The sequence below is a fragment of the Lepidochelys olivacea genome (genome assembly GCF_965140295.1).
Source record: "Lepidochelys olivacea isolate rLepOli2 genome assembly, chromosome: 9".
Classification (NCBI taxonomy): Eukaryota; Metazoa; Chordata; order Testudines; family Cheloniidae; genus Lepidochelys; species Lepidochelys olivacea.
The window spans coordinates 42,148,293-42,167,091 of record NC_140419.1 but is presented as its reverse complement, the minus strand read 5'-3'; the positions used below and the strand labels follow the sequence as shown (position 1 = coordinate 42,167,091).

Sequence of the window (18,799 nt, the reverse complement as noted above, 5' to 3'; positions counted from 1 at the left end):
ATTGGCAGTGAAAAGAGCTACTTCTTTTTCCATCTCTACCATTCAGCGGAATAACAGAATCATATATATGTAATACAATCTGTCTGAGACACATAAAATAAAGCCTAAATGTGGATGATTTGGTTGTAAGATATATCCATATTATTGCTCAGTATTTCAGAAATCTGTTCTTATAATGAACAAACTAAAAAAAATTCAGATTTGTAACCTTTTCTTTTTTATTACAGTCTCTTTCCCAATTAAAAAAAACCCAACATCCCAGACAGAGTTTTCACACTGGAATTAAAGAATACATATAACAACTGCATAACACCAGGGTTCATGGTGCAAGGAAACACTGCCCATCCTTATCACGACATGAAAATGTAAGCCAAGTATTGCTAGGTTAAAGTGCAAGCTGGCGTTCTTCCATGGCATTTCAACCTACCCTACTTGTAGCTTAACTTGGCACATATCCAACAACTTCCCCTTCAAAAGCAAGCAATGATGAAAGCTATTCAGCCCCTGGAGGACAGTGTGCTTACAACTGGAGGAAAAAACATTCTTGTCAGAGAGACAGTTTGACAGGAGTCAAATTGGGGACAAATCCTCAGGGCTCTGTCCATCTCCTTCTAGCCTTTTTGCTTTCAACATCTGTCAGTGGGATACCTTCCTCCTTTTTGAAGACCATGTAAAGACCACTGACAGATCTATAAGTAATCTTTGGCAATAAATATAATCTTCTTTCTGCACTGTATTTTCTCTAGTATCTTTCAATCCCTAACTATTTCAAAAGTTTAATTCTTCAAAAGGGATCTCTTCCAAATAAATGGGAGAGTATTGGTACTTCATTACATCAGCATGTTCTTCTATTTTCAGGTATAGCATTAAGTTTACTAAATGACTGAAATCCTACAGACAAAGAAAGGTTTTCTTTGGGTTTTTCTAAAATAAACTTTCCTTAATTTACTTGTAGTACCCACAGTGCCAATGCCAGACCTCACACCTATCAATACAGGTAAAAATGAAAATCCACTGTAGGCTTCTTGACAATAAAGGTAAATATACGTATATAACCCTCTTTGTCTATCAATGTAGTAACTAAGCACACCAACCACCGTAATATGTAGGTTTTGGATTAAAGCATCTTGGTTTATATGTGAAAATTCAGTTGAGTCCTGGGAAAAAAATACACAGCCTTTGAAAACATTTGTCTACATTGGGAAAATGGGTGGTATTTTAAAGTTGTGTTGACTCACATTCACTCCCCTCTAAGAGTTAACCATGACCAGATAGCATGTTTTTTAAACATAACTATATTTACCCAAAATCCTGTGGCAAAATGGTTTTAAAAATGTGTTGGATAACATATTTTAAAATACCACTCATTTCCCCAGTGTAGACAAACCTGAAGTTATGAGATAAGCTGACTGTAAAGCAAGTCAATATATCCAGGTGAAAGGTTGGTCTCTAAATCTCCTACCCCTATCCAGCTGTGCAGCACAGAAGACCAACACATGCTCCCAAGTATCTGAATACTTTGTCTCCCTTCCAGGAGAGGATGATCTGCTGGAGTTTCTGTCCTTGCATAGATCCCAAGCAGAAGAGAAGAACTGGACTGAGCCTCCATTTAGAATTGCTATAAAATAAACATTCTGGTTTTGGTGGTTATAAGAGAATTCTGGCCCCCATCCCAGTCTGCTCATCTGCTGCGTAGTGCTTTCTGCACCAGGGCCAGTTCACTGAAGCTGCAAAATCTGTGGTGGCAGGGGGCCCCAGACTGGATGAGGCTCCCATGAGAAGACTGCTTGAGGCAGTAAGCAAGTGCTCCTGCTCTTTTAAAAGGAAAGGTGGAGAAAAGAAGCAACAGAACAACTGGAGCCTGGCTGTTTTCACAGGAGTGTGGTTGGTGGATAAGGATCCAGAGTGAAGTGGGAGAAGTTGGGAAGCCTAGGGCCTTCTGTGCACCCAAGAGAGCACAGGGGGCAGCAGCAGAAGGGAGACTTATCATTCAAAGAAATGGGGGGCAGGAGGATTGGAGGAGAAAGGGGCAGAACTGACTGGACTGGAGGGGTAGGGGTGATTTTTTCAGCCAGATTGAATTGTTTTGTTTGGCGGATTGAAGATGTGTCAGTGGAAATTAATATGGTTAGACTTCAGTTGTGTGGAAGTACCAGTATTTTTCCCCTGTGCTAATAGCTTTAGTCCTCAAGCAAATAAATTGAGGACATATTTTTCAAAGTCTGCTATTCAATCCTTTCTTCAGGCTCTATGCCTCGTGAACAGCAGACACACCCAACACCTGACCCTCACAAGAGCTCAGCCTGGTTATTTTTATATTTTCTGATGTGACACATGTGCTGTAGAATTGGGGTTATTTACATTTGATTTTGTGGTAGGGGTGACTTCTGGTTCTCTCCCCTGCTTCCAGCATATGCTACTGTTGCTGTCATAACTAAGGCTATTTCAGTGTGCCCGGATCACCATCTGGATACTGCTGCCTGAATACTTCTTAATTCTTTTTGCAGCCTCTACACCCCCTCAGAATTTTGTTTGTAAGCATAAATTATAAAGGATGGATGAGAGCGGGGCTCCCAATCAAACAGATCCACAGGGAACCCTGAGCGTGTCTGAACCAGCCCTATGCTCCATTATGGTGCAGCTCTCTGTGGGGGTTCCCCTTACGACTCTTTCTGAGAGTTTATGGAGGCAATCTTTGGAGTGCATGGCATCTCTCTTCATCTCCCTTTGACGACCTTAGAAAGTAGGTCAGTCAGAGAAAACACATCTAATGACCCATCAAATTAATTCCCAATTGCCAAACGCTGTGTGTGGGGCTGGGCTGGAGTCATAGAGTCTACCCCTGAGAAGGGAGTAACTGAGGAATGCCTGATCTGGTGCTCTCCAGCTGCCAGGAAGGCAGTCCTTTTCCCCAAGTAATAGAGCAGCCTCCTGTAGGCTATTCATAATAGTATAAATTATCTGCAAATATATTTCTCTCTTTTCAAAGAAAAAATTAATCAGATGTTCAACTTTACAGCAACTAAGCAAACATTCAATTATCCTAAAGCAAACATATACTTCCTGAAGTAATCTGTCTATTTAAATTCTTCTTATATCTTAGACTTTACTAAAAGGAATCTTCTCATAAATAGCATATTTTCCTGATGGGTAACTTGTTTATAATTTTCCATATCTGTGTGGTTTGATGCGATGTGCCTGTAAAATCATACTATGAGTCTTCAACTACAAATGTTTAAATGATGAGATCAAATTCTCCAGCTGGTGTAGCCTGAATATTATTTAAAAATATGCTGACTTCTAGCTTACTGCAAAGATGTATATAGTTTAGCAATTAAAATCACAAACTGTAAAGATTACAACCCTGCACCTCACATGGTTTCAAGTTATGGACAATGACGGCATAGAATGCTAAATTGCAAGGCTGTTAAAAAAAAAATCAACGTATTGTTAGAAACATTAGTTCCAAAGGTGTTCTTAGAAATCAGTCTTTTTTTTCTTTTCTTTTTTTTGCAGGGGGAGGATAGTCAACTAAAACTAGCATTTGTGTGCTTGTATATGTATCCTCAGCAGTGGGTGAAGTGGCAGAGGCAGCTGCCTAATAGCTAGTGTCCTGCACTATAATGCTATATTCCTTATCTTGTCATTTCAACTCTTGGAACTGGTACTAGTGCAAAAACGTCATGTTGAGTGCTGTAGTGAGTGGGTGGAAGGAGGTGAGTTCTTTATGTTGCTCTGTAACAAAGACTGGAAGATATAAGAGCAGGGCCTACTAGCTCTGAAAGAAGTTCTGTGCTGTTCAGTCCAGTCGTCAATGAGTAGAAGGAGGGTGACTACGATCTGGGGATGTACATTAAAGATGGTAATAATAGGAGCAACTCTTAAGCTTTAAGATGGGTACTAAAGATGAACCTTTGGAAGACAATAAAAAAGTGTCAAGTTCATGACTACTAACATCGATGATTAAAAAGTTTGCCCTCTTCATTAAAGTACATTATGGTAAATCATATGTCAGAAGTCTACTGCAGTTAAGCAACCCTCATTACCTCTCTTTAGGTGCAGGAAATTATGTTATTTCCTTCCTTAGCATAAACCCATGATAATAGCTAGATCGGCACTATATTCTGTTCCACTGGCATTCAGAAATAGCATTTCAAAACTGGTCCAAAATGAGTGATATCTGCACTATTAATTTAAGTCTCCAATCCCTAAATTATTGAAAATCATGTATGTTTTCATTGCAGTACATTGAGCTACTTTAAAACATTTACAGTATCTTATTTCAATATTAACTTTACTAGGATAAACTGTGGCATTTTCCTATGCTTCCAATATAATATAGCAACGAAGGATTTATAGCATGGTAAGGTAAACGTACACGTATATATACCCCCCTAAAGATACCAAGAAGTGAAACAGATAAACTGCTTCGCAGATTTAATACATCATGTTTCTCCCTCTCACCCTTTGTTCCCTATATTATCAGGGAACAAGTGGTAAGAAACCAATTATTACAGGGATATCATACTTAACCAGTCCTTCTTGTCTTTAATATAAAATTTGTTTGTTCTTTTTTTTTATTGTAGTTTGACTGCGCAGAAGTCAAAAGCATTTTCTGAAGATTTTCATGAGAATCAGTTATAATCCAATTATAAGAATAAATGAAAGTGTACTTTTTCAGGGCTCAGTGCAGGAACTAAACCTCAATGACATTATATACATCATCTATGAGATGTAGTAATTATTCACATTGGAGGTGTGTTCCAGGTCAGAAGAACTGAACTGAAGTGAAGAACTTTTTTAGCCCATGAAAGCTTATGCCCAAATAAATTCGTTAGTCTTTAAGGTGCCACAAGTACTCCTCAAATTTTTTGCATATATAAACTATTTAACTTGAAAAACTGTCATTAGGAAACAAAGGCAACATAACAGGTAAGGAAATGTCATTTTTTTAAAAATTATGCTAACACCTCTAGTAAAAAAGAGCATTTAAGAGTTAACTCACTGGAGGTTTATTTAAACATAGCACGGAAGTAGAAAAAACTAAAGAAAGAAAGTTACTTTCACCAGGCATGCATTACCTTACATCAAACAGAAACTAGGCTTATTTGTAACAGTCCCACATGTTGTTGCCTCTGTTCACTTTGCCTTCGGGCTATATTAGACTGTGCTAAATATGCTTCAAATTTGACTAGAATGAATACAAAACTACATTAAAAAAAGTTAAAGTTCTGACTTAAACTGATAAAACTAGGCATAGTGAAAATGATCAGTTTAAGTATTGCCCCTCACATAGCATGAATCATCATACACAACTGAGATCCCTTTATAAAAGGTTGAAGAGAGATCACACTGATGATCTTAACTCTAATATTCTTTTATTTACCCAACTTAAGTCAGACACTTATTTAAATACACCATAGAAAGCTGAGAGAAAATTTTTGCCTAAATGCCTTGAAGAGGATGTTTCAATTTCAGCACAGAAATTCACAAGGGCAATTTCCTGCAGTGATAGGTTTCAGAGTAGCAGCCGTGTTAGTCTGTATCTGCAAAAAGAAAAGGAGCACTTGTGGTTAGTCTCTAAGGTGCCACAAGTACTCCTTTTCTTTCTGCAGTGATAGGCAGTATTCTCTTAACAGGTAAAACGACACTGGGAGATTTGGCAAACTCCATTCCCTCCTCAACATTGCAAAATTCCTCGGTTTTATTTAATTAAAAATTACAGTATTAACTATTTTTGGATTACTTCTTTTAGATCATTAGATTACTTGTGTCTACTTTTGGGTCATTGTAAATAAGGACTTAAAATGTATTTGGTTTCTATGCTAGAGACTTTTCACTGTGAAAAACATCCCAGAATTCTGCAGAATTAGGATAGTTTGCACTAGTGCAAACTGTTTCCAAACAAATGAACTGAAATACTTACTTCGAGGGAGGGAGAGGTGCGGGTGGATGGGGGATAGTAATTTTTCCTAGTCCTGTCTTGAACCTTAGTCTACATTCTTCTTTCCCTCTACTGTAACACTTGCCAGTTTAAATTTTAAGTAAGAATCCAGTTTAATACAAATTACCAAACAAAATAAAAATACAGAATTCAGGTTTCAGTTTGGGTTAAAAAAGACAAATATTAACATTTAAAGACAGTGGTACACTAATATGCTATGCAATAAAAAAAAAAATCTGTTCTTCAGAGAGTGATTTCAATAATGAACTACAAGTGCATATACAAGAACATAATTTGCTCCCAAAAGAACTTTGTGCAAGTTTCCTTTGTGGCCATTTTTGCACTCTACAGAAATGTTGAGACGCTGCTATTAATGGAAGTAGCTACACGGGTTATAAATATATGCAGGGGATGATCATAAGCCAACTTTTTGGCACAAAGTAGTAGTACGAAACATACTTCCAGTAATATCAACTAATATAGACATGAATGCCAGTAAAACAACAAATCAAAGTGGACTCCAACCCAGTAGAAATACTTGAATTATGAAAAAATACTAAAATGACATGCTGTGACAGCCATATCTAGCCTGATTTCATCAGTCTATAAATTTGGATGATTTTAATAATTTGTGTGACACATTTATATTTGAGACATGATGTCTATGTCCTGAATTACACTCTATGTAAAGAGCCCGACTCCCTCCAGATGGCAATGAAGTACTGTTCAAGGTGATGTCATAAGTCCTTGAAAAGTAATAGTTAACTGATATGTATTGGACATTCTGGGAAAAGCCACCCTACTGAAACCTGCCTTGAAGATGTGAATGAAGATTCATACCAGGGGAAGATGTACTTACAGAGACAAAGGCCTCATACTTACGTATTTTTTGGAGATACAGAGCAAAGACAAGTCAGCTGAACTTGGTATTCAAACATTCTAGCCCATTCAGCATTGCGCCAGAATGACCATTAAGGGCATCAAAGCAAGCAAACCTCAAAGGTGCTCAACACAGCTATGCCATATACTTGCCGCTGAAATGTATTCTCAGTTTGAGAGCTGCACAAGGGCTGTATGAGATTAAAGTGCTTAACTGGAGTTGGTAGGTCAGTGATAAAATAACTCTGAGTACATCAAAATGACAATTCATGCTGCCTTGAGAATTTTTTTTAAAAAACGCTCAGGGGAAGAATCTTCTATTTCCTTCCATGGCCTTTGGGTCTCACACAGATCTAATACTTCTCAATCGGATATTGTAATCCTCCTGTAAGGGATCCATATGGATATCTACTCATGAATAGCTTAATGTGTCTAATTTCCAATCCTTTTCTGCCTGCCACTTAGGTCTGGTTATTAAAGAACTGCAAAGTTGCATTCCAGATCCACATACTCCCAGAATTCAACACAGTAGCTAGCCCCACCCCCAGCTAGTTCACAGCTCAGCCAGTGGCTAGCCCCCTAGATAATTCATGGCTCAGCCAATGGCTAGTCCCCCTAGCTGTAGCCAAACATAACTATGCTCTTTGGTCAAAATTCTCTACTCTGGCTGGCAAACAGAGATTCACCTTTTAAGTTTTTACCTCACTTGGACATTCACAGCATTGAATGCTAACTAGGACTACCACTTCCTGGACCACAACATGAAGCACATTTATATTAGTTCTGAAAGACCAAGTTAACAGTTAATCCACAAAATCATTACATGACAGAATATCACAGACAATGTTTTCCAGAACTATATATTCCTGACATATACCAAAGAATCATAAAAACTGACTGGTACACCCTTATTCAAGTGTTTCCTGTCACCAAAAGACTAAGGCCCAGATTTTTAAAGGTATGTAGGCCTCGCTGTGTTCAGTGCTGCAACACCTAGATGATTTAGGAGTCTAAATCTCATTTGTAATACTGATTTAAGCACTTAGGAGCCTAACTCCCATTGACAGCTGATGGGATTTGGGCTCCTAAATCAGTTAGGCATTTTAACACTGAACGCAGCAATTCCTAATTACCTTTAAAAATCTGGGCCTAAGTTCCAAAAGAAAGCCAAAACACACAAAGCAATTGATGGCATGAAAGAAGTCACTCAAATGCGAGACAAAAATGTGTGTAAACAACATGACAAGATGACTTCACCATGACAAAGGTGACAGCGTATTTGCTTGGTACACAACAAAAAAGCACATCATTTCCCATTCACTTCACTACTTCCAGTATTTCTTTCTCACAATAATTTGGACCATTTTGAGTCAAACCAAAAAATGCTGAGAACCACTGGTTAGGTAGTATTGACTTCTCTGGAAAAAATGGAATTACCAAAACTTTTGGCCATTGCAGAATTCCCCTTTATATAGGTGTCAATCCTTAAATTTGCACCTGTCCACCAGCAATCTGCAGTTTGGAGGAGTTAATTGTGAATGAAAAGTGGAAGCCTGGCACTGTTTGACTATTATGAATCAATTTTTTGGATAAGCTGGGTTGAGGGGTGCAGCATTGCTAGGTTTCAAGGAGGATAAACCTATTTGGAGGGCCTTTGAGGAGAGCTGTGAAAGCCAGTGTTCGTAATTTTGAGGTGTTCCTTTGTAATACTGAGTGGTCTTTGAGGAGAAAATGCAGAGAATGGTTGGGGGTGCCTTCTTGGACTCCTCCCTTAGTTGAAAAGTCAGGCTCATTTACTGTGGGTCCATATTGCCCAAGGCTGGGACAATGAGCAGCAGAAAGGTAATCTGAATTTTAATCATGGGCAAGTGAAATCTCATCAAAAAAAGACTGAGGAAGCAAAGACAATCCTAGCTGGCACAGCAGATGTGCTTTTAATAATGAACCTCTATCTTTTAAGTGCTCAGTGGGCACTGAGGCTGTTTTAGTCAGATGGATTCTTGTCACTAAAAAGGTCTTGTCCAGTGGAGAAGATAAGTTTGGGACAAGGAAAACAGTCAAATCCTCAACAGTCAATTCCCTTTGCTAAAGCTATAGGTACCTGGTTCCCCGATTCCAACCTTGTTGAAGACTATTCCTCAGTATGTGGTGTAGAAGCTATGCTGAAGACCCTGGGTTAACAGTTAAGATTTCTGGCATAGGAGAGAGACAGGCTCAGTCAGACTGGACTGTACTACCTTGCCAAAAGGGCAGCACTAATCTATTTTTCCCAAAACCTTGTCCACTTTATCAGTCTTTATCAACACACTGAACTGCAGGAAAACTAAGTAAGAGAATTCAGGAAAGCAAAGTAAGAGTTAAGGTTAAAGACTGTGCACTGCAGAACAAAACCTTGGACCTTTATAGTGGTCTTCAGACAATAATCAAATAATTGCTTGAATATGAATGTAACTTGTGAATACATTTAGAACTACTGCATGTGAAACCATGATAACTGCAGGCACATTTGTTAATCAGAAGGCCTGAAAACTTGGGAAAAAATTCTGTAATTGCATTAGCCGCATAACTGCTGATATGAGAAGTGAAAATGTACCAGTTAGAGACTACCTTGTCTACTCAGGAAAACTGGATTCTCTTTGCATTGGATTCAGAAAAAATTCTTACCGGAGGTCGAGACCGGCTTCTTTCCAAAGTAAGTCCATCAAACGCAAAATCTGGAGTGTCAACATGTCTTGCCGTAGATCTGCAAGAGAAAGATTAAAAAAATGCTACTTTAATTAAATAATTTCATGTTGTTTGTATTAAAGGCAATAAAAAGTCAGTAGTCAATTACATCAAAACATACATAATAAATATATGGAGTTATACCTATCTCCTAGAACTGGAAGGGACCTTGAAAGGTCATCAAGTTCAGTCCCCTGCCTTCACTAGCAGGACCAAGTACCAAGTAAACATTATAACATTTTATTCAAAGAATGCTGCCCAATCAAATACTACATCAGTCCCAAAGGTTAAATGGGGCTAATAAAAAATATGGAGCCCTAACAGATAAAATGACACATGGATGGGTTTCTAATGGGTTAGGCTTAAACAGTATCTGCTTTTCGAGTTATAGGAAGGCATGGGTAACTTATGGCAACAAAAAAGCTATACAGTCTAAATGCAAAGAAAAAAGGAGAAGCAAAAAATATGAATTCTCAACTTCACTTACCATCACCATTTTTAAAGATGATCCCAAAGAGATCCCCTCCAAACATCTTATTGTTGTATACTATCCATAAAGGCTTCATTTTAGAATCCATATATTTACACTTCTCAACACTGGAGGGAAATACAACAACTATTTTACTCAATTAAGTAAACACTCTTTATTTGTAAGAATGAAGTGCAATAAAAAGTTTTAGAGTTCTAGTGTGGAATTGTTTTATACTTTGGTTGAATGCCATTCCAAACTTTCATTTCAGCACTATCATGCGAGTTATACTTGGCAAATTGACATCTATATAAATTTATATCTGGAAATTACTAAACCTAATGCCTGAAATAGCTGTCTGTATTTTCTAAGAAAATACATGACCTTCTTTAAATCCAACCCATTCAAATTTTACAGTTTTCTGTCTGTATTTAACTGCTGAGCATAGTATTCTAATGGCTAACATGTTTATTGTTCTGAACAGAAGCCAAGACTGTACTCTGACTGACTTTTAGGTTTATATATATATATAACTACAAGATCAGAAAGAGCGTTAAGTTTTAAGGTGGATAGCAAAAATCTTCAACCCCAAACTAAAACTCAGATCTTACCCTTAAGAAAGCAGAAATTTGCTTACACAGCTAGGATGATACCAGACAGACAGACCGACCTTCTCCCACCCTTGAAAATGTACTCTGAGTCAGAGCTCCTGCTGAGTTTCACAGACAACAGAAATCAAAGTGTTTCCATATTAAAGTTATGGTGAAAATGGAAACAGACAATCATATATAACTTACTATAGTTCTGATAGTATGACAGAGGGATTCAAAGGAGACTGGAGGTTAGAAAGTGCTTCTCTGTATGCATTTTGTTTTAAACACGTGTGCATTGCATCTTTTCCTTTTGCTTTGCTTTGCTTCATGGCATTCAGTTTTATTAGACTATTTAAGGTCTTCAATTTATTGAGGGCTTCAACCTGAAACAGATTTTTTAAAGTATTAATTTCTGAATCATTTATGAAATTCTAAATACAAGGATAATTTGAAATCCATATTATAAAACTACAAATGCAAAGTCTCATTTTCAAAATAAAAGGCCAATTAAAGATTTGGTTAAAATATTAAAGACAGCAATAGTAACAGATTTCTTTCAATATAGTAAGAGTGGATTGTAATGAAGATGCCATTTCTGAAAAGAGAGTAAAACTTTCAAGAGCACTTAAGTGCCTTAGACTTCGAAATCGCATTTTCAAAAGTGACAGAGGCACTCAGGAGCCTAAGTCCCACACACTTTCAATGAGACAGGCTCCTAAATCATTTTGGAGAATAAAACTTAGGTGTTTTTGAAAATTTTCCCCATAAAATTTATTTTAGTGTATTGTCGATATACATGCATCATCTCTTCCATATACAACATACTTCTAAGAACTCTGGCCAAATTTCAAACTAGATGCCTAAAATTTGGCACCTACATTCATACTGAAGTCAGTGGAAGCAGTGGGCATTCATCACCTCTGAAAAAAACAATTATTTAAGAATCTAAATATGGATTCAGGCACCTTGCTTTAACTGGCTTATATCAGCTCAGTATAATCATGCCACTGATCCCACAAAAAATTAAGCACATGCTTAAATTTAATTTTTTGCCGGATTAGGGCTATAGCGAACACTGGTTTAACAAAATTGTGCTACACCCCTCCATTTCACCCACCGTTATAACAAACACTTGAAAACTACCCTATTATAACATTAAAATGGGACTTATCCGTTTGATTTTCCCATCTTCACTGACAATGTAAAAAGTGAAATCCTGGCTCCATTGAAGTTAATGGCAGTTTGTCATTGTCTTAAACGGGACCAGAAATTCACTCTAAATATTTTTGTTAGTTATTCACTACAGTTGATTCACTTTTAAATGAACTGAGGGGAGGACACAAAAAGCTACCCAGTTAGAAATGGTTTGTCTGAGGTAAGTTTTTTTCCCTTGCCAATGACACCCATTGCAAATAATCCATATCGTAATCCAAACCATGAACCAGAGAGCTTTAAAGCCTGGGAAAGCTATGGAATATATAGTTTGCCAGCTATTTAGTAAAGAAACTTTGCTAACTTATTTAGAGATCAAAACTAACTAGCCTACTCTCCCATAATACCAGAACTTTCAAATCAGACATTATGTTTCTCAACTTTCTAGAAAAACTCTTTCATACAGAAAGCTAACTGTAATGGAAGCAATGGCATCCTGTCAATTAGGAAAGAAACAAAAACAAAAAATACCAACTATTTTGCATCAGTCTTTGCAGACAACTTTCCTAACAAAAAAATGTCCATACTTGACATGCTGGGAAAAGGATATGGATAGATAAATAACCCCAGAGGAACAGGGTTTGATCAGGAAAAAAGGACCAGTAATCTCACTCTGTAGCACAATAAAAGAACATTTCTTTTTAAGATACTATTTAATGGTACCTCACACCAGACAGGTTAAAAAATATAGATAGACTGAATGGGGATAAATTGGAGAAATTGTGATGGAAAAGGAGACTGTGCATACATGGTGGACATGTCCAGTCATTAGAGAGTACTAGGGTTGCCAGGTGTCCAGCTTTTGACTGGAATGCCCAGTAGAAAGGAATTCTGGCAGCTCTAGTCAGTTCTGTTGGCCAGGCCATTAAAAGTCCGGTCGGCGGTACAGCGGGGCTAAGGCAGGCTCCTGGCCTACTCTGGCTCTCCATGAGTCCCGGAAGCGGCCAACATTTCTCTCTGGCTCCTAGGCGGAGGCGCAGCCACAGGGGCTCCACATGCTGTCTCTGCCCTTAGCACTGACTCTGCAGCTCCCATTGGCCAGGAACCATTGCCAGTGAGATCCGTGGGAGTGGCACCTGAGGACATGGACAGCATGCAGAGCAACCTGGCCGCACCTCCGCCTAGGAGCTAGAGAAAAATGTCGTCCACTTCCAGGAGTGCCTGAGGTAAGCGCCGCCTGGAGCTTGCACTCCAAACCCCCTCCAACACCCCAACCCTCTGACCCAGGTTAAAACCCCCTCCCCCACCCTAACTCCCCCCCAGAGCCCGCCTCCTCCCCCCTCCCTGCACCCCAATCCTGTCCCAGCCCTGAGCCCCCTCCCGCACCCAAACTCCCCTCCAGAGCCTGCACCCCCTCCCACATTCTGAGCCCCTCAGCCCGAGACCAGAGCTCTGACCCTCTCCCACATCCCAACCGCCTGCCCAGCCCACTGAAAATAGTGAGGCTGGGGGACAGAGAATGATGGAGGGAGGGGAGATGGAGTGAGCAGGTCCACAGCCTCGGAGAAGGGGCGAGGCAGGGGTGGGGTTTGGAAAGTTGGCAACCCCAGAAAGTACTGGAATGCAATCAGTAATCAAATATCACAAATTGATGGGTATTACGAAATTATCCTTTGGTAATCTCCTGGGGCTTCCAGAAATGGTCACCCAAAAGGAAATGAAGAATTAGTCCCTCATCTGCTAGTAGCTGCTCAGCTACTGAAAGCATCTAATTGGAAAAAGAAAAATAGCCCAATTCTAGAGGAATGGTTCAAAAAAACATATGGGAAGTTGTGGTTATACTAATTTTTCCATAGCAATCACATACCCAGAAAAAACAGAGGATAAACAAGTACTTTGATAATTGGCTAAATTTTATTCAATACTCAAAGAACATTCACCTGCAAAAAACCCAGCACACCTGTCCATTTTTTTTGGAATATTAACATTTGATAGACATGCCTGGTTTGCTAAATATGTGTTATCACTCAATTTATTAAAATCACTAGAAATGACATGTCATTGGTGGTGTAGTAACGCTCACTCTGTTAATATGTAGCAGCCTGTTAGCAGAGAGATCTGATGACTATATTTCTGTATAATGTCTCTAAGCAAAAGTTCACCATTGTAATGATTCTGTTTCCTATATTTATATGGCAAAGAGCTGTAAAACTGTTACTACTCCCTAATTAAATTATTGGGAGGGGGGAAATGTTTCTCGGATCACAATTGTTTGACCTTAGCCACACTGGTAAGGCATATTGTATATTTGTGGGAAATTCAATAAAAGTAAGTATAGTTTTTATTTTATTAAATCCTCATTGCAGTGAAACTTTAATGTGACCAAGAATGAGTTAAAAGTGCTTTGAGAACTATGGATGAAAAGTGTTATATGGCCCCCAATCAACTGTACTTAACCATGTCCCTAACCTTTAAGCATTTGAGTAGTCCCCATTACCTTCAACTGACTTCACTGACATAGCTCATGTGAGGAAGTTAGGCACATACTTAAATACCTTGATTAATGGGGTCTATAATATTATTATTATTAAACAAACAACTTTAAATTTTGTTGCTTATAACTGGACAATTATTTGTAACCAATATCGTATTATACCTTGTGATGTTCACTGAACTGTTTATTCCTTTGTGGCAATCTTTTTGAGGAAAGACACTGAAGAAAATGCAGTGACATTACAGCACCGAATGTCAATATCGCAAAGCTCTTTATACATTCTGTCTAGGCTTGCTACTGATTAACATATTAACATGTGCATGCTATATTTTAATCTCAACTTGCGATTAGTGGTTATAAAATGGTTCTTTATTATAATTGTATACATAAAATCCTCTTTAAACCAAAGTTAACTTGATCAATAATCTAACGCTGATTATTATTCACTCAAGGATATTCTACTTTCACATTTGCAACAGTTAGTTTCTATACAAGGAAACTTCAGCCTAATCTATAAGGTGTTGAGTTAAAGCTCAACATTTCTATAGATAAGCTGTCAGGCAGGATGCTGTGGAAGCTGTATGCAGTTTGATTATAAAACTGAGGCAGTGGAGGACCTGCCAGGTCAGCCATCTGTCAAAACCAAAAGCACTCTGCTTTTCCACAATTCCAGGAGCTGTACAAACACCAGTGACAAGGGGACAAAATGGAACCTGTGCTGAACAAACAGGAACTTTTTGAAGTATTTCTACTTTGAATTTCTTCCGTGTTTGCACAGTTGGGAATTTTTTTGCCCCTTCTTTGATTGTGTTGACATTTGTTTCCTGAGAAGTGCACAAAAAACTTCACTGACCTTAAGTCTATTACTGACAGCATTTCATCACCTAGTCTTTTTATGATTTTTAACAATACTAACAAGCACATTTGTGTAAGAGATGGCTTTTTCAATGCTTTCTGAACAGCACTAAGAGAGAAGCACAATGGTAGATTCCGATTTACTTCTTGAGATACAGTTGTAACCCAGATATGATCAGAACTAAAAGAAAATTTTGATCAGAAAATTTCTAATTGGGTTGCTTTTTGTTGCCTCCTCTCAGTTTATATATTTGCTATGCATCAAATAAATCGGACAGAGATATTACCTCTGTTTTTCAGAAATACGTATTACTGTAGCAGCCCAGGTTTCAAGCCAATGCAATTTTGACACATTAAACTCTTCAGAACGAGCTTTGCAATGGCAGATCATTAACAGCAGCACATTATAATATGTTTAGAAATGAACCTCAACTCTTCTCTTGACTGGTACCTCCACAGTGATAGCAAAAATTATGTCTGTTGTCATTTCTCATTACAGCGAGCTATGTAGACTCCATTGTTAAGGCATTATTTTAGCCTCCTTATTAAAGCAACAGTTTGAATTACCTTTAACAAAAGCCAAAGCTTCAGGAAGTGACCCTTTAGAGTAATCTTCTAAATCCATTGTTCCCCCTGGGATGCATGCACCCTATTTACAAGTATCAGGAATAGTTAAATGGCTGCCATGCAGAAGAGCTTTCCTCCTCTGGTGCTCCCCCACCGCTTGCTACTTCCTGTGTCAGTGGCGTGGGGCACGGGCTCCCCATTCCTCTGTCTCTCTCACTAGCCCTTTCTTCTCTTTACCTCCCTTCCCTTTTCACACACAGATGTTGTTCTTACGAAAGGAGCTTGCAGTTGAACCCCATATCATCGATGGAATAGATATTTCACTTGCAAGTCAGGAATAAGTGAAGACAAATATTTAAACAATCAATACCTGTTTGGAAAGCACTTTCATGTGAGCAATACTTCCACGGCAGTAAGCTTCAAGTATTACGCCAAACAGTACGGAGACAGCAGGTATGTGCACCTCTGACCTACAGGAAGCATGATGTGAAAACAGAAAAAAATCACTGAGTTGCAAAGATAGATTGTATCCATTTTACAGATAAGAAATCTTCAAGCTCTTACAATAGGAACTTATTACTACTGCAATTAAACACAAAACACAATACTCTAACTTAACTAAAATGCAAAACTACATTTGAAAAAACAAAATCCTAATGCAGGGCCACTTTCCCAAAGGACAGCAGCATAGTTCAATGGCTACGTGCTAGACTTTGAAGTAGAAGAGTCGGTTTCTATTACAGTTTCCTCATTCTTTGGCCTAGGAATATTTCAGAGGCATTTTAAATCACGAGGAAGGAAGGAATGCTTTTATATCAGTCTTCAATACCTCTTTGGCCAGAAATGGTGTTGATAAACTATGGAGGGAACGATGCTGGCTAGACTTCAGTTATGCTAGAGTAGCAGGGGTATTGTGAGGAAAAATGGAGGCAGTCTCAAGGGTTCATGAGGAATGTGGAAATTTTCCAAAGGAGTTCCCCTTCCTCCAAAACAAACCATTTTAAAGGTATTAGGACAAAAGCTAATTATCCTCCACAAAAAAATTAAAAATGTAGTACTGTATTTACTTTGTTTTTAGGTAAAAACAACAGCAAGTTGCATTTCTAAGCTTGAGACAAATGAAAGCCCTTCTTACAAGGTATTTGTCATTCACAGAAAGGCCTTTCTACTCTTGCCTTTAAAAAGTGGCAACTAAGAATCAAAGAAATTTAATGTCTCAACAAGAATTCAAATAAAAGTGAAATTCATTCAAATTTGTGAGGTATAAATGTTGCATTTCCAATGCAAATAAAACATTTAAATTTATATGCAGAACAAATTATAGAAATAAAACTTCCAAATGTATGACCATATTAATTCCAAAATGGAGCAATTTAAATTTTTCTTTTAAATGTAGCTTTTGTTTTGGAGATTGCGCTACTGTTATTACATTTTCTGATTTTTAACCCTTTTTATGAAGAATTTCATGTTATCAACATCAAAGTTAAGGAATCACAAGATCAAGAAATACACAATATTGGGGAATAGTTATGATGAAAAATCCTCAAGAATATGTATTTGGTATGAAAGAGTTCATTCTGCCTGCTGAGGATACACACCACCCACACTAGTAAAAAGCGGAAATTCTTACCTTAGATGCCAAAATAGCATCTGCCCTATCCTCCTATTAGCAAGTGCTCTCTCTACCAGGAATCTGGAGAGGGCACAATCGAGAAAAGGTTCATATTTCAGAACTTGCACAAGCTGGAGAAGATACTGAGAGAGCTCTTCATCACTGGAAGGAGATAAAATCTTGTAAACAGCCAGGTAACTGGATTAATCGATTCTTGAAAAACAGACACACACACAAAGTCTGTAACAATGGTAAGGTCCACAACTAACAGGAAAGGTTTCCACCTTTCAGGCAAATGAGGAAGAAAAAATAATGCATGTAGGCTGAGTGTGAAACTGCCAAAGAGGTTCTAGAAGACCTTGAACGATAAGGAGAGACACCATTATGGTTAGAGCAGAAACTTCAGATAGAAATCAAGGACCATAAAATGCTTTGGGTGAAATCTACTGAAATCAACAGGAATTTTTTCCTCTCTGTGTGTGGTCAGATTAACTGCCTTCAACACTTCATAACGGATCCTTGTCTCCTCTTTCAATTACTCTGACTGTGGAGATGGATCTATGGCAACAGCTCAGGCTCACCCCAATCCCCTCACATGGTGCAAGAGGCATGACTGGAATGGACACTGAAATCACCTAAGAAAATAAACTCCAGCAACTCCCAATCCAGGTCAGTGAAACTCAGTAAGCTTACTCAGGGATGCTAGGTAAGTGTAAGGGTGAATAAATGGCCAATCTTTGTCTTTAGGGGAAAAAATAGATTCTTAGTGGCCCCAGGTAGAAGGGAGTGCACTAAGTACAGTTCTGCCATTTCCAAGGATTTAATCTTTAATGGTTATCCAAATGTTGAGGTCGTTCTATGGCTCTAATGAGACAGTCAAGGTGAGCTACAAGATCTCTGTGGGGCCTTACAATTCCGTCAGCCCCTCTGTGAGGTTTTAGCTGCTTCTGAAGTTAAATGGGTAGCTCTATATCTATGCAACCACAGCACCCAAGATCTGAATTAAAATTTCAGCCTATAACTGTTTGAGGTTCAGCACCAATTTCACCAGAATAATTTTGCGATCAGGTAGCTCTAAAAAGTGAAAATATGGCATGTTGGTTTAGAATGGTTATCATAAAAAGATGTCAAGAGCAGCCAAAATTTAAAACAAACAAGTAAATAAACCAAAAAACTCCAGAACTAAAGTAGTATTCAATAATTCATCCAAAAAAAGCCACCCAAATAACTTTTCAAGCACCCCTTTTTATTACGTAATTCTTCTGTATAATTGAAAAAAATGTATTCCTTCTCAAACATAACATACATCTTTCCAGGAAAACATCTATTTCCAAAGAAATAAACACTTGCATTCTCTGTTTTTTATGTAGTGACTTTGTTGCTTTATCAATGTCAGGACATAACTGAACTTCCCCCCTGAACTTTCTAGATTTTACACTTTTGAACTGCCTATAGAACTCTTTACCCAAAACAGACACAAAAGTAAAAATTAAAACTTTACAAGTTACTG

General features: G+C 38.1%; 1 protein-coding gene across 7 annotated transcripts in view; it reads right to left on the bottom strand.

The window, feature by feature from the left end:
• The window catches only part of PIK3CB (phosphatidylinositol-4,5-bisphosphate 3-kinase catalytic subunit beta), a 195,599-nt gene that overhangs the window by 16,572 nt on the left and 160,228 nt on the right, over nt 1-18,799 (bottom strand). For all 7 annotated transcript variants that reach the window (XM_084639467.1, XM_084639471.1, XM_084639470.1 and 4 more), the window contains 5 exons: nt 17,308-17,451; nt 16,048-16,147; nt 10,814-10,992; nt 10,035-10,144; nt 9,488-9,566 (listed from right to left, as the gene is read on the bottom strand). In XM_084639467.1, the coding sequence (XP_084495593.1) occupies nt 9,488-9,566; nt 10,035-10,144; nt 10,814-10,992; nt 16,048-16,147; nt 17,308-17,451 (612 nt within the window). The remainder of the gene's footprint in view (nt 1-9,487; nt 9,567-10,034; nt 10,145-10,813; nt 10,993-16,047; nt 16,148-17,307; nt 17,452-18,799) is intronic.